This window comes from Nipponia nippon, unplaced genomic scaffold (genome assembly GCF_047370975.1).
Source record: "Nipponia nippon isolate SJK-2023a ecotype South Korea unplaced genomic scaffold, ASM4737097v1 scaffold_6, whole genome shotgun sequence".
NCBI lineage: Eukaryota > Metazoa > Chordata > Aves > Pelecaniformes > Threskiornithidae > Nipponia > Nipponia nippon.
Window position 1 is genome coordinate 4,433,875 of NW_028262380.1, and position 15,660 is coordinate 4,449,534.

At 38.1% G+C, this 15,660-nt stretch overlaps 1 protein-coding gene across 3 annotated transcripts in view; it reads left to right on the forward strand.

Moving 5' to 3' along the window:
- CTNNA2 (catenin alpha 2) overlaps positions 1-15,660 on the forward strand; it is a 510,643-nt gene that overhangs the window by 40,646 nt on the left and 454,337 nt on the right. For all 3 annotated transcript variants that reach the window (XM_087736026.1, XM_087736022.1, XM_087736023.1), the window contains exon 2: positions 14,924-15,030. In XM_087736026.1, coding sequence (XP_087592152.1) covers positions 14,929-15,030 — 102 coding nt within the window. In that variant the 5' untranslated portion in view covers positions 14,924-14,928. The remainder of the gene's footprint in view (positions 1-14,923; positions 15,031-15,660) is intronic.

The window sequence follows — 15,660 nt, forward strand, 5'->3', positions numbered from 1 at the left end:
TTTCTCATTAGCTACTATCTTACCATTAAGTAATTGTGCAAGATCATCATGGATTAAAAGTAGTGTAGAGGATTTAAACCTATATTGCTGCTTTTGAGAATTCATGAACTATTGAGGGTCCTTTAAAAGCTGGGACTAGAGAAGGGAAGAAGTGCAGAAAATAACATGAATATTTGATTGAATATGACATTTTCCTGTCAAACTAAAATGATAGTAAGGAGCTGATTAACCTGAAATGGACTAAGAAGGGGTCTTTATATTTTGTTGCTGAAATGAGGCACAGGGGAGAGAGGGGCACGTGTGTTACCTGTATGGACAAGACAAAGAAAAGGGTCCTTGTCTTGATTAATAAATAGGTCATGTACACATCTACATGGTCTACATATACGTTGTCTCTGCTGCGTTTTCTATCTCTTTTGGCACCAACAGCCCATAGAGTGTTGTCTGTACCTCTCTCTTGACTTCTAGTGGTGTGAGAGGCATTGAAAGCAGTAACAGCGTATCGTGTGTAACTTACCACTGTAAGTGTCACCACCAGTTCAACACTTGAGTTATTCTCTGTGCCTGTCATTCTCAGTACTGATTCCTCACTTCCAGGAACATTGTAGATCTATGATATGAAGTCATTTTCTTGAGCGCCTGTGTGCTAAGCTGAATGATTCCTCAATGTGCCTCTTTTAGTAAATGAGGCTGCTCATGCTTGAAAGGCAAATTGGAGCTGTCATCTCTGTGTTTACCCGCACTATCTACTGGCGTACTCGATTCCTGATCTGCCTTGTCAGGGCAAAGCTATTCCTGCTGTAATAGCTTGGCACCCTGTGCCCCGGTTATTTTGTCACACAAGAATAGGAAAGGGAGTAGATTAATCTCACTCCAAAAAGTTGGCCCAATCTTTTATCCCTTGAGGTTTCCTTATCTTCCTGGAGATTGTCTCCAAGTGATTTGTCTTTCTCTTTTTACCAGGGTAGACAGTAGCCCAGAGTGTCAACAGTTTTAGGCTCCATTTAATGAGGAGATGAAATAGTTGATTCCTCAGAGTAGAAGTGTAGAAAAAAGCACCCAGATACTTTGCTGGAGTACCCTCCGAGCCTCGGACAGCCTGCAGCTCAGGGGCTTCAGGTCAATCTGTTAGGTTTTTGTTTGGTTTGTGTTTTTTTTTCCCTTCCCTTTCATGAATGTATTGAGTTAATTCATGAGCTGATGTAAACTTCTAGCATCTGCAGTACCCTATGACAAGGAGTTCCAAGACTTTGTTGTAACTTAACATTCAAGTTTTTTATTTGACACTTTCTTTCTTTCTTTTTTTTTTTATTGAAAAAGACAAAAGCAAAAGATTGTTTCACTTTATCCATGACTCTTCAGGTTTTGTTGGCTGTATTGTATTCCTCCTCAGTTTTTTCTTCTGCATAATGAAGGTTTTTAATCTATTTAGTTGTTCCTTGAAGTCCTTGATCATCCTTGTTGCCACTGTGTATTTCTCAGTTCTGCAATATCCTTTGTAGAGAAGTGATGGCCAAATAGTATTCATGATATGGATTTATAATGGCATAATGGTGTTTTCTGTTTTGTTCTCTTTCCCTTTCAGAATAATTCGTTACTTTATTTTTGGTTGCTACTCTGTGTTAAGCTGGCATTTACATAAAGCTATTATAATTCACAGATTGCATTCCTGGGTATTAATAACCAATTTGAGAGTCCATTGCTATGTATGCAGTCAGGATCCTGGTCCTTTTTCCTATTTTTTTATCACTTTACATTTATCAAAGTTAAATTTCATCTATCTTTTTCATAGCCATTTTAAAAACTTCAAAGCAGTTCGGTTCCATGGTTCTTGTTTCATTGGAAGGAAGGAAAAGGAGAAACAGCTAAACAATTGGATTACGTGGGTTGACGTTTTGGACATCAGTAGATGTTGTATTCAGTCCTGAGATCAGTTAATTTATTCTCTGAAAGTTTCTCAGAAACAGAAGAGGAGGGGGAAAGAACATGAAAGTAAAAGGAAATAATAAAACTTGGGCCATCTGTAGTGTGCTTGAATTATAAGAGCATGGTAGATCAGGGAGGCCGCAGGAAACACAGGAGCAAGTCTGGAACCTGTGGCATTACCAAAAACCTGATGCCTTCTTAAGAAGTAATGAATAGACACCCAAGAAGATGTGTTATAGCAGTGTTGGAAATGGACTTTTTCAGGCTATCAAAGACATAGTAAAATGTGTGGCTACCCAACAAGCCTCCACAAAGTGCTAGATCTCAGAGCAAGACCAATGGAAAAGATCTACCCTGGAAGGACACAGTAGAAAGGAGATACGATTGTTCATCAGCCCTTTTCATTTTGATTCTGTCTTTCTGAATTTTTTATTGTAATGGCCAAGCTGTGTTCTAATAAAATCTAGTTTTACTAATTCAAAGCCCTTGTAGTATTTTTGGTTCGCTTAATTGAAAGAAAAGCTACAAGTAGATCCGGCTCAAAGTAGTGGTTGATGTAGGGCTGAATTACAGTCACACTGATGAATCTGAGAAAGTCTCCTAACTGTTAGCAATTGCAGATGTAGTCTAGACTGGCCACTAATTTTATTGGAACTGTCTTGTGCTAATTTGTGGTCATATCATAGATATGAGGAGCTAGCTAATTTAAAAAAAAAAAAGATTTTTCTAAAAATTTCTAGAACAATGACTGTAGAAGTTTTAGCTGGTATAGGTAATGTGTCCATATGTATGACAAGTGACTGACAAAAACTAGAAAATTGCAAATTTGGTTTGCCACTATGGTTTTTTTCTTTTTTATTTTTCCCCCATATTTCAGGTATTGGTTAATAACACAAATCTGAGGAAATTATTGTTTTTAAAAATGTGATTTTTGGGCCTTTGAAAAGCACAATACTATTGAAGGGCCATTTACGTTCTGCAGGTGTTACAGGTATTGTTGGCTTGGACTCTAAATTAATGCTAAGAGGAAAACACAATTATATCTCAGACAAAAAGGAATGAATAAGTCATGAAATGTATGAATAGAGAAATAATCTGAGTAGTAGACTCTCATTTGTCCTTGGGATGGTTGTTTTCTTCCTCCTACAGTTCCTTCATGGATGAGGTGGGGAAAAAAATGTTTGGCTATGAGAACTACACAGAAAGCAAAAAATATGGACTGATGATAATACATTAGATATTGTGTTCAAAGTAGAGTGTTAATAGAATTGCTAAGTAGACTAGAAGCAGCCACATCTAGTCTGCTCTCAGACATGAGAAAGCTGGAGCTGCAGTGATAAGAATTATTTTAAAAAAATAGTATGGCACAGTGGAATTAGGTGAAGACAAATAAGGAATTTAAAGAGTGGGATGTAAAAATGTAGTAAAACCCAACTGAACAACAACAACAAAATAGCCACAAGGGACAAGCTTACAGTGCTTTGTACATGGCAGCAGAACAAGTGATAGGATGCTACGGATCAGCAAGAGTAGGAGAATCACCTATTGACTAGAAATTTGAATACAGTATAAAAACCCCAAAACTACTCAGGCTTAAAGAATGAACATACCACGATCAGGGACAATTGATGATATTAGATACTTTACATGCCTGTGCAATGAAGACAAACGATGATGACACGTGCCGCTATTGAACGATCTTCATTTTCTTTAATTCTACTATGAGGACCCTCATAAAACCCAAGAACACTCATGCATCGTTGTGATGGCTGGCAACATGCACTGAAGTTATTAAAGACATGGATGTGAGCCAAATAAAATAAATTTGCTGTCTTGAAAACTGGCTTTTTTCATAGTAAGCTATAAAGGAGGAAACTTTAAAATAGTGGTATGGTTAGGAAATTAGCTACAATGATGGTAACTTCTTATGCTACTGCTCTGTATGTATACTGTAAATATCAGCTGTCACTAGGTTGTTATCTCTCCATCTCTCGCTTCTGCAAGTAATCCCTTTAGCTAAAGCTGGAGAAACATTGCTTAAAACAAACAAGCGGCAATGTGTTCATTCTTCACATCAAACATTTTTTTTGTATTTTATGGGTAGTTTTAAAGAAATAGTGGATTATACCAGTCAGTGCCAGTGGTTTTCCAGCCATATGAATTATGTTGCCATGGAGCATAAATCTTTAGATGTCACTGGCCTGCCTGACTCGTACTGGCACATTTGTAATTAGCGGGAACTCTTAAATCTGTATGCTTCTTATCTTAATGGAAAGTAGTGTTGTAGATTGTATACAGTGTTCACTGCTAGAGTTCAAGGGTTCTGGAATTCCGCTCGATAAAAGCTGAATTTAGTTATTGTGGGAGCGTGTGAATCGGCTTCTCTGGAAACCTGTTTATTTGTTGGGTACCATGAAATGACCTTCAAAGTCTTCACATGGCTGTACAGAATTTTCTGAAATGAAGCCAGATCCCATCCTTTGCTTTTGTTTTGTCGAGTTTTTTTTATGTCTTGTGATGCATTTGAGGTTAAGTAGCAAGATTCTCCAGGTGCAATGCAGTAATAGTTTTATATTTCGATTGAACCAAGCATTCCCTCTACAAAACCTTAAGCAGTGTGTTTTCACACATTCACAGAACGGCATGCTGGAAGGAAGAGATGCGATTAGTGTAATCACCTGCATAACATGCACCGTATCTTTTAATGAAGTCAGCCCTGTTTAAAGTAATCCTTACCTCTGAGGCAGCAAAGTTCTGAATTTAAAATAAGCAGTGATGGAAAGTCCATCTCAGGTCCTTGTAAATTGTTCCCTGTAAATGTTTTCCCAATTTAAAAATATTTTGAAAGCTGTTTATTTCCATTAAGAACTTGTTTAATTTCAGCTTTCACTTACTGGGTTTCAGTATAGCTTGGCCTGGATTGGGGAGCCTGTTACAATATTTTTTTTTTCTTTTTATGATATCTAAAATTAATTAAAAATCTTTAAACCTATGATACCAACAGTAATTGTGTAACTCCTGTGTAATTCTTGTTAACAGATTCGAGTGCCTACTTTTCCCACTGTTTTGTGAGAGGTTGATGTTGGATTAACAGCCTTACTCTGAGGTTGTTCCGTCTTCAAATTTTAAACAAAGGCACAAGATATTTTTTCTGCTTTTCTGGAATGTCTTCAGTACTCCATATTTTAAGGAAAAATAAGGAAAAATCAAAATTAGTCCAACAATATAATATATTAAAGAGAGAGGACAGCTGTTAGGAGCTCTGGTCTCTCTCTTTAACTTAGATTTTTTCCAGAATTATGTGTAGGTTTTTAGAGAAGCAGCTACTTTTTGAAAAAGTTGTTTTCATTAAGCATGTCATCTGCACTGTTATGGCTTTGGATGTAATCTTTTACATTAGGAATTGTATGTGTTCTCTGATTGTCTACACTATTTATTTCCTTTTGAATAAAGGACTGTTCCGAATAGGAAATGCAGACCTTTATTATCTTTAAGTAAATTAATTTGTTTGAGAATATAATGGCGATGTGATTCTTACGCCACATTGTATTTAAGTATTTCTGGACTAAGAAAACTACAGCAAATCCTGCAAACACCCAGCTGGGGAAGAGAAAGGTTTTTGGATATCATCATGGATGGCTATCTATGCATTGTGCTTTATTTAAAACATCCATCAGCATAAGAATAACATCAGGAAAAGTTTCAGTAATAAGAGATCATGCAGAATTAAGCAATTTAGTTCTTTTTCTTAAAACTTGTTTCCATCATTGCAGATTTTTACTTTGTCCTTTCTTTGGATTAGTGGAACAGTGGTAAATAATTATAGAATGGTACATGTGGCTTCTATCAGAATATGAGGCCTATTCTGAATAGGCTTCCTAGGGATAGAGGAACTTTCTTTAACATGTTTAAAGAAAGAACAGATTTAATGAACACAAAGTTAGGTGATAAATTTCTCTAATATTTTTAGGAATTTCTCAGAGGCAGTTGAACAGATTGACAAATGCAGATACCAGCAACAAGACAATGTGTGCATCTGGAAGTTGATGGGAATGTTCAGGAAGGTTATTAATGGCCCTTAATATTAATTGCTAAGGAAAATGTCAACTGTGCTCCCACAGGGCTTTGTTTGAAAACAATCCTGTTTAATGTGGTAATTATGGAGTTGGAAAATGGAACAGCTCCTTCTCCGTAGTGTGGAAGCTTGTAGCCTTTACAAGGGCAAGGGGAGACTGTTGTCATCCAGTACGTCACAGTGAAATTGTGCAAGCTTTGGGCTGGTTTTATCTGTAGTTCAGACAGTTAAAAGATTCTGTTTGGTGAAGGAAAATAGTGTTGCATCTGTAGTAACAAGAGCAAAAACCTCTTAATTAAAATAATTAATAGTTAGATAATTTAAAGCTTAATGAAGGAGGAAGACTTGTAGAGATGATACTAGCAGCATTGCTACTGTACTGAAACTAGTAGGGAAATAGTCTTCATAAGAAGCCAACCAAACCAAAAAAGCCCAAAAAACCCTAAAGCTTTGAGTCTCCATAGGAAAAAAATGTAAATTGTGCATTTGAAGGTAGCAACGGTTGATCTTGCGGAATAAAGAGTTCTCTTTCAGAGAAATGAAGAGAAGCTGCAGGGAAATACAGAGGGAAGGTTAATTGTAGCTTCCAAGTCTGAGGAATTGTAAAGAGGATACTTTCAGTCAGAGAATGACCCCTACATGCAGAAGCTTTGCAAAGTCATGGTTAGAGCCAAGTACAAGAACTTTTTTTGAAGAACTGTTGGAATTTGAGATATAAATACTGTGTTGCATGGGGAGCAACCATGCATTAGTTTAGACTAAAGATGCTTAATACTTCTCTGCTCTTGTAAAATGTAAACTGGTATTACTAATGCCGGTTTAATACAGTGAATAAAAATAACAAGGTGGTAAATAGATTTAGTGAATAAAAGTTTAGGGTTTTTTTTCTGCAAGACGTGAGGTTAATGCTTTCTTAAGAAGGAACAGAACTTGAAAAAAATTTTAAAAAGTTGTGGTTTTATTACTGAAAAGGAGGGTCATTTATGTAAAGTGATCATATCTACAGTAATCTAAATGTCTTATAAAGGTATTACTTTGCTATATGTAGAAATTTGCCATCACTTTGGGGGAATTATGATGGAGAGAGAATGCACAGCATAGGATCTGCACCAAGGACCTGAATTAAAATCGTTTGGTTTTCCTGGGCTTGCAGGATGACCCTACGTGAACCAGCATCCCAGCAGCCGTGAGCTCAGAGACTTTGATCACGTCCAGAACTCTGTGAGAAGACTTTTATTAGGAGGCACTGAAGAGCTGTGTGAATACAGAGTGATTTGTGGAAAAATCTTCAGTTGTACAGAAGTGACTTGGCAATCTTTTGCTGGGGCTTGGGCTGCCTTTTGGTATAGGTTCCTTAAAATCTTCAATTTCACTAAACATTTTAAGGAACTCCCACACCTTGACAGTAAAAGTTATTTAGTGGACAAAAGCATGTTCTTATGAATAATACAAGATAAATTATTTGAATATAAGAATTTTATGTATGGCTGCTTAATACAGCTTTCAAGCATTTTCATTGCTTACTCATCCTGGAGTAAATTACCTTTCACATCAAGCAATTCTACTCCTAATGTTTGTTAGAGCAAACAAATGTGAATCTCCTCCTATTTTTCATCCTTCTACTGATAGCCCTCCCAAAATCACCAGGTTACTCATGGAGAACCAACCAATAGATTTTCATGTGTTTTAAGAATTGAGTATTGTATCTAACATCCTCCTAGATTGAGGATCTTCTGCGTAGTAAACTCCACCTGAGAGTTGAATTCATAGTCCAGCTTCTTGTTCCAGTGTCCACAGATTGTCCTCGGATTCATATTATAGCTGTCTAAACCTTCTGAAATGGCCCCCGAGGGACTGGATGCAGCTCAAAGGTGTGCTGGACCAAAGGGGACGTAGGTTTGTACAACTGCTGCCGCATTGTGGTACCACGTTCCTCAGGGCCATCTCGGGCAATGCTGATGTGAGAGCCCAAACAGATAGTCAACCTGTAGCTGTAGATGTGTGAGCCTTTAAAGTAGAATTCTTTTTCTAAGCCACATAGTAGATAAAAACAATTTGGACATTGCACAGAGCTAGGCTTTGCACAGAATTGTGAGGCATGTTGTCACTGTTTTTAATTAAAGCAGAAGAGGAAGCAGGTCGTGCGGGTGGGTGTAGGTGGAACCTTTCTGATATGCTGACCCATACGCTGCAGGTTTGCACCTTCCCTGTGAGTTCTTCGTGGCCTCTTTGATTCCTGAAGGCAATTTTCCCTCCCGGCTCAGTCAGGTCTTGGTGTAGGCAGTTGCCTCCAAGACCGAGCTGGTTAATGTGACTGAAAAGTGTGAATGACTCAGCCACTGACTTTTTATAGCTTTCCTGTTTCTGTGTTAGGGGACTCCACGGTCACCGTCCCACTGGCTTTGTTACCAAGGTAATCCTCCCCTTGTCAAGGCCTTTTTCCTCCTTACTTGATGGTTTATTGGCTAGAAGTCTGGGTTTGCGTAATGGGCTGCTTCCATTTAAGAACTTTGTTTTGTTGGGGCCAGACCAGGATCTCAACCCAACATGGAGGTGGAGGGTTAGCAGAAGGGGAGGAGGCTGTGAAGCCAAGAGGAAGTTGAGAGCTCAGAAAAGCTCAAATTAAAGCTCTGTGTGGTTAAGCTTGAGAGTGGGGCTTAAAGGTTTGTTTTGGCTTGTTTTTTCCTGCCTAAGTTTTAGGAAAGAAGAGAGGAGTCACATTTATGAAACAAAATAAACAAGTATGTAAAAAAACTTGTTCAAACATGCGGAAACAGATATTCCTCCAAACCATCCTGTTCCGTCTTTCCGTCTTTCTCCCTTTTTTTAAGTAAGGTGATGGGAACTGCCCATGTCAACTCTGATCGTTTCAGCCAGATCTGCTGGAGGCTGTACTGGGCTGTCATTGACTAATGATAGATGCTTTTATCTGTAGAAAGGGATGTTCTTTATTCCCTTATCCATTGCTCTTTTACTCCTCATTGTTAGTCTCTATCCTCTTAGCATTTTCCCTTTATTCCCCTTCTTTGCAATTGTTATGTACTCATTTTTCTCTGTGTCCTTCTGTCTCTACTTGTATTCTATTAGTAGAGACAGAATGGGCAAATGAATTGAGAATAGTGTTGGAAAACAGGCTGCCTTGAACATCAGAGCTCTTGCAACAGCACTTTACGCTGCTCGGGTCAGATCACAATGTACGGCTGCATTGCTCAATACTGCAGATAAACGTACGGTACCAGCAGAATCTCAGCTATATATACCACCAGGTATCACTGCAGTCCTCTGCCAGCCAGATCAGCCAAGAGGTGGGGTTTCTAGGACTGCGTGCGTTGCTAGTGTTTCTAACGTCTGAGCTGGTTTGTCCTGTGCTCCAGCCTACCCTGTACCCGCATGAGGTAATTCAGAGCCAGCTTGCCCACCTCTAATGTCACTGTTGTACTCTGTAGGCATACTCAAGGGTATAACCATTCAAGTATTTAGATTTCTAGCTCCCGATGAAGCACATAAATGCATCTGTGAAGTCAGTCAGAATTTTTCTGTGTCTGTCTCAAGAGATTGTGTATCCTGCTGTAAGGAATTCCATACCCTTCACATAAGCCTGTCTCCACATAGAGAGGTGTTTGTTTTGACATGGTTCTCAATCTAAGGATGCAAATCAAGAAAGCACAGGCTGTCTGTCGTTCAGTTTCTCAGTCATCTTAAACCACTTTGTGTCCGTGCTGCTGCTGAAAATGCAGTCCTGTCCTCCCCTTCGCCTCTGCTGCTGTGTTCGGAGCTGTGCCTGTGCTGGTGCTGTCGCTCACGTGGCTCTGGAGTCAGGCAGGGAACTGAGAACTTCTTCTTCTTCTGTAGGATTAATTAGTGCCCAACCAGGTTATGATCTTGATGGAATTTACAGCACTGTTACAAAGTGCAAAGGATAGAAACATGCAGAAAGAGCTGAACTGGCCTCTCAGCTGTGGAAGATTAGATTGGCTTAAAGCATGTGGAAGTGCCCCATTAGTCTGGACATGCGGACTGTAAGCCAAGATGATAATTGATGTGGGAGAATCATTTGTAAAGCATACTTTTTTTTTTTTTTAATAGTCCATGTAAATCTCTTGAAGTGTTAGGGCTACTATAAATTTAATATTTGGAAATGAGGGCTAAATTATTTTGCCTTTTGCCTGCTCTCAACTTACTGACTTTCTACCTTGCTGGACATCTTTCTTTCTCACCAATGAAGATAATTTTCTGCCTTCCAATAGCAAGTGTACTGTTGGAAGTACAGACTTGTGCTGCCAGTATTGTCAATCTAGTATTGCCACCAGATTAATCCTATGGATTTGCCATGAATCAGGTAGAATGCGTTTTTACTTTATTCAGTATGAAATGTTTAGCATCTGTCTTTACTGTCTGCAGTGTTCTGCATTGCAGATGTGAACTGGATTAACTGGAGCCCTGTTCTTGGCTGGCAATGCTTATATTTCTGAAAAATTATCAGTTTGCTTCAGCAAGCATTGCTTTTGCTCATGTAGAGTTAAACATTTTTACAGTTACATTTAAGTTGCATCATAGAAATGAGATGCACTGTCACTCGCGAGCAGTTTATGACCATCAGAATGTACATTTCTGTAAGTCGCAAGGAAAGCGGGACTATTGTGGAGGAAAACGATGTTATAGTGCGAGAGACAAACAACTAATTTCACATGCAGAATATTTTGTTTTTGTAGAAGGTTCCAAACAATAAAATTTTGCTGTTTGAAAAGGTTGATGATAAGAGCGGTTGTGGGGTTTAGATTTTTGGCGACTGTTATGTTAATGAAGAATTCCAGTCACAAAGTTAGATTTTGGCTATAATATAGGAATCCACTCTAATGAATTGTTGACTAAGGGAAATACTTATTTTCCTTACAGATAGGCTTTGAAGACAGACTTCCTCAACAAATGTTCACATTGAACAATAGTTACCAGGCTGGGTAGAGACATTTCTGTTTTGCTGTATTTAGGAAAAGCTAAAAGCTTAAAACAAGTGATGGACATATTTTGGCACATGTTCTAGGAAGAAAAAGCACAGTTAGACAATAGAATTCATTAAATATATTCTTGAAAAAGTGTGGAGCTAGTTTCAGGATTAGGACTGCAATCACCAGTATACTTCTTTAGAAGTATCACTAACAGAGCTATTAAGTTACTTTCCTTATTTGATAATAACAAATGTCAAATTCTAACTTAATAATCACGTTGCCAGTTGATAATATATGTGAACAGCAGAGAATAAGTGTCACTGAAACTTTCTGCTAAAAATGTTTTCTTAACTCTGCGATCATAAAAACAGCATGTGGATTATAATTCAATGAGATTTACCCCAGAGAACAACCAGTACATGTTTCTAAATTACAGAGGTTGGAACTTAGACAAGAAACCTAATTCCACATTTTGAAGAAAGAATGGATTGTTGTCCGAGTATGTTACTGAGTATTTAAAAAACGACAGTAAGCTGGAAACTCCGGGGGAAAGTAAAAAAATTAAGCTACTTAAGAAAATAGCGGATATCAGTCTAGTCTAGGAGGTAATAGGAAAGGAGATCTCTTCTACTTATGGCTACAACTTTTTTCTTCTATCATAATACCCTTTTATGTTTATATGAAAAATGTTCTGGAATGCCATTATCCTCTGCTCGCACAGGTTGTCTTCCTCACAGGTACTGCACAACCACAAGCCATGTATAAGCTATGAAGCAACTTATGTTTTCAGTGAAGTATTACTTAAAGCTAATTGTTTGGGGAATATTTGGTCAAATAGTCATAAGATACGGTTAACATCCTTTCCTTTATCCAGCCCAGCAGTTCCCGCTTATCTGTTCAGTCTAGGAAGACTGTTGCAGAAATGGCAAGGAAGAAATATTCCGTCTTTTTGTATACATACACTTGGGCAGGTAGCTTCTTTTTAGTCTTTTAAAAGTCTTTTGTCATTTAAAATTGCTGTTGTGACAGCAGCTGGAGAACGTTGAGGAAAATGCACTCATTTGACTTTTTAATTTTACTCATTTGCTTTTGTGGGGTAGACTTTACCGCAAATGAAAAAATTTCTTAGGTTTTTATTGAGGCTTTTTCTTGTACGTATCCTTTTTATAGTTGAAAGCATTGCTCACCCTTTCATATTGAATTTTGAAGGATAGTTTTTCTATTTCTTAGTAAAGGTTGAAACTGAGGCAATATTCTGATTGAAACAACTGATCATCCAGGTTATCTTTTGTGTCATCTGTGTGATTGCCATCTGCTGAAATTAGTTGGCTTTTGTAGGCTTTGGACTATGTTACAGCTTTGGACTATGTTACAGCTTTGAGTATATTTTTGTATAATGAGAGGTGTATGTTTGAGTACCCATGTTAACAGTTAGTGAGAAAAAGCATGCCTATTAAAAAGAAACTGTATTTGACACATTTAAAAGTAACATAACTCATAAATTATTGACTAGAATAATTATCTACTTAAAACTTACTTTTTGAATACAGAGGCCAACTGGAGTAGCAGCCATCTTTATATAAAAAAGAAACAGATTTTGAAAGACAGTTAAACATTGTCTGTTAGAAAAATGAGAATAGCTCCCACAGTAACTCTGTTTACAGCAACTTAGAAACTGTCTCATGGTTTTCTTTAATCACATATATGGGTGTTTTCAGCATTGTAAAACATGAAGTCTAATGATTTTTTTGCAGAAGAGTGGAAACTGAATAATAGCACTTTACCACACACTAGATATTATCAGATAATTCTGCTACCAAATGTTTGCAAATGAGAGGAGGCTGAGGGCTGTTTTTATATGTCATTTATAAATACATTGATTAGGGAGTTCTGATACGCCTCTCTTTTTGAACAAGTATGTTAAGTTGTCTGCTAGTAACATAGTGCAAATCTTTTGCAGACTGTGAATGAATTTTGGAGAGACTTACTAGCCTGTTAATTTTGAGTGATAGTAATTAGTCAAGACATTCTCCTGAATAAAGCAGTAGAACTTATTTTTGTATATACTAGATAATGTCGCTAGAGTAGTGAATACGTACCTTATTGAATTAAGCTTTATAAAGTGGGTTGTTATTCAAAGAGCAATAGCTGAACTTCTTTTGATTTTGTTCACTGAATTGTTTTTTTTTTTTTGTTGTGGGGTTTTTTTATGTATTACTGAAATTAGGTTGTCAGTTAAACATCTTTTTCTGGAAAAACAATTTTAAACGTTTGGGATATTATATAGAGAGGGCTTGATTTGGATCTCACTTACGCCATGTACAATATGATATTATCGGTTTGTCTTTCCCTGCTAGAGTTCTCATGGTGTTCTAGGTATATGGGACTTTTAATTTTTTATTTTAATTTTGAAAATAAAGGGAAATATTTAAACCAGAATTATTTAAAACCAACATTGCTTTTCACCAAATACTTATATCACTTTCCAGCTCTAGGAGGTGCTTTGTATGTCTCTTACAAACTGACAGATGGATTTTTCTGTATTTGGAATTTCAAAAATAAAGTGAACTGTCTTGAAAATTTCATGAAAACCTGAAATGGCAAATAAAATGACAGCAACTTGCTGTTGCCTTTGTTTTAGGCCTTGTTTAAGCGTTTAAGCCTAAGATGGTCTGGAGAGTCCTTTTTGTTTTTAAATGAGTACTTCCATTTTTGGAAAAATTAAGAAATCCTGAGTACTGTGGGGAAGCTTTACTCCAACAGCTGAACAGGCTTGTTGAAGTTGTATTCCATGTGTTGGTGGATTGACCTTGGCTGACTGCCAAGTGCCCACCAAGCCACTCTCTTACTCCGCATCCTCAACAGGACAAGGGAGAAAATAGGATGAAAACCTCGTAGGTAGAGATAAAGACAGGGCGATCACTTACCAATTACCATCATGGGCAAAACAGACTTGACCCAGGGAAAATTAATTTAATTTATTGCTAATTAAAATAGAGTTGGATCGTGAGAAAAAAAAGAGAAAGTCTGACCTACCCTCCCCCACCCTCACTTTTTTCCCAGTCTCAACTTCACTCCTTCACTCCTGACTCTTCTACTTGCTTGCCTCTCCTGCCCCGAGCGGCACAGCGGGGATGGGGAATGGGGGTTGCAGTCGGTTCATAAGGCTTCGTCTCTGCCACTCCTTCCTCACACTTTTCCCCTGCTCCAGTGTGGGTCCTCTCTGTGGGCTGCAGTCCTTCAGGATAAACCTGCTCCTGCATGCACTCTCCATGGGATGCAGTTCCTTCAGGACATATCCATATGCTGTGGTGTTGGGTCCTCCATGGCCTGCAGTTATATCTGCTCTGATGTGATCCTCTGTGGGCTGCAGGGAAATAGCTGCTTCACCATGGTCTGCTCCATGGGCTGCATGGGAATCTCTGCTCCAGTGCCTGGAGCACCTCCTCCCTCTTCTCCTTCTCTGACCTTGGGATTTGTGGGATTGTTTCTCACACTTTCTTTACATCACTTCTCACACTGCCAGGCAGTGTTTTGTCCTTTCTTAAATGTGTTTTCCCAGAGGTGTCACCAGCATCGCTGAGGGGCTCAGCTATGTCCTGTGGTGGGTCCATGCTGTGTCTAGCATGGGGCAGCCCTTGGCCTCTTCTCACAGAGCCCACCTTGCAGCCCCCCCCACTACCAAAACCTTGCCACGTACACCCAATACAACATGTATGCAGCAGGATAGGGTATTTATTCTTAAGGGGTATAGGAGAGAAAAAATTTCTGAATATAAATGTTTAAGCGCTCAGTGGATGTGGCAGAGGTGCACCTGGGAGTTCTCGGGAGTAGAGGAACACTAGCAAGATTATGAATAAGTATTTTATATGTGAACGGGAATAGCATATATGCTATTCTCTAAATAAATTATATGCAGTATTTGTATATTACAATAATAATTTTCATGGATGTTGTGTAATTTTGTCTGTTCTAGGGAGTATGACTTCTGCAACGTCACCTATCATTTTGAAATGGGATCCCAAAAGTTTGGAAATCAGGACTCTCACAGTAGAGAGGCTATTGGAGCCACTTGTTACCCAGGCAAGTATCTTGAATTCGTTTCGCTTCTTCCTTTAGCTTGATGCTATATTTACTCATTTTATGTAATTATCTTAATAATCTTTGACAATAAAAACTTGAACAGTTTTCGTCTGTGATCTCTAGTGGAAAGCTCTGTTCAAACATGTTTAGAAGTTCTTGTTCTAAATAATTTATAGCCTCAAAGTATGAGCAGGAATACAGTAGCAACAACTATTTACATATGTTTGTCTTTTAAAAACAGTTTAGAAATTTATGAAATGTCAGTTTAAGACAGGGATCTGACTAGGTCCATACTCTTGGTTTGTTCCTATGCCACGGAAGACAGGTTCACATTAAAAAAACCCAAAACCAACCAACCAAATTAAAGAAACTATTAAAACCTGTTTCATTTCATGGTGCGATCAGTTAGGAGTGTGTGCTCAACCAGTTATCTTTCAACTGACTAAAATTTGCTAATAGAAGCTAAAACATTTGTCCAATGGTCTAAAAAGAGCAAGATGAAAGTGGTGCTACATAACGTGTATAATGTACATATTAGCGGTGTTCAGCTTTTAATCAGGTAGACCAGTTTTTTTATTGACAGGGAAAATCTTTGTATGTCTATGCATATCACGTTTCCTGTGTCTGTAC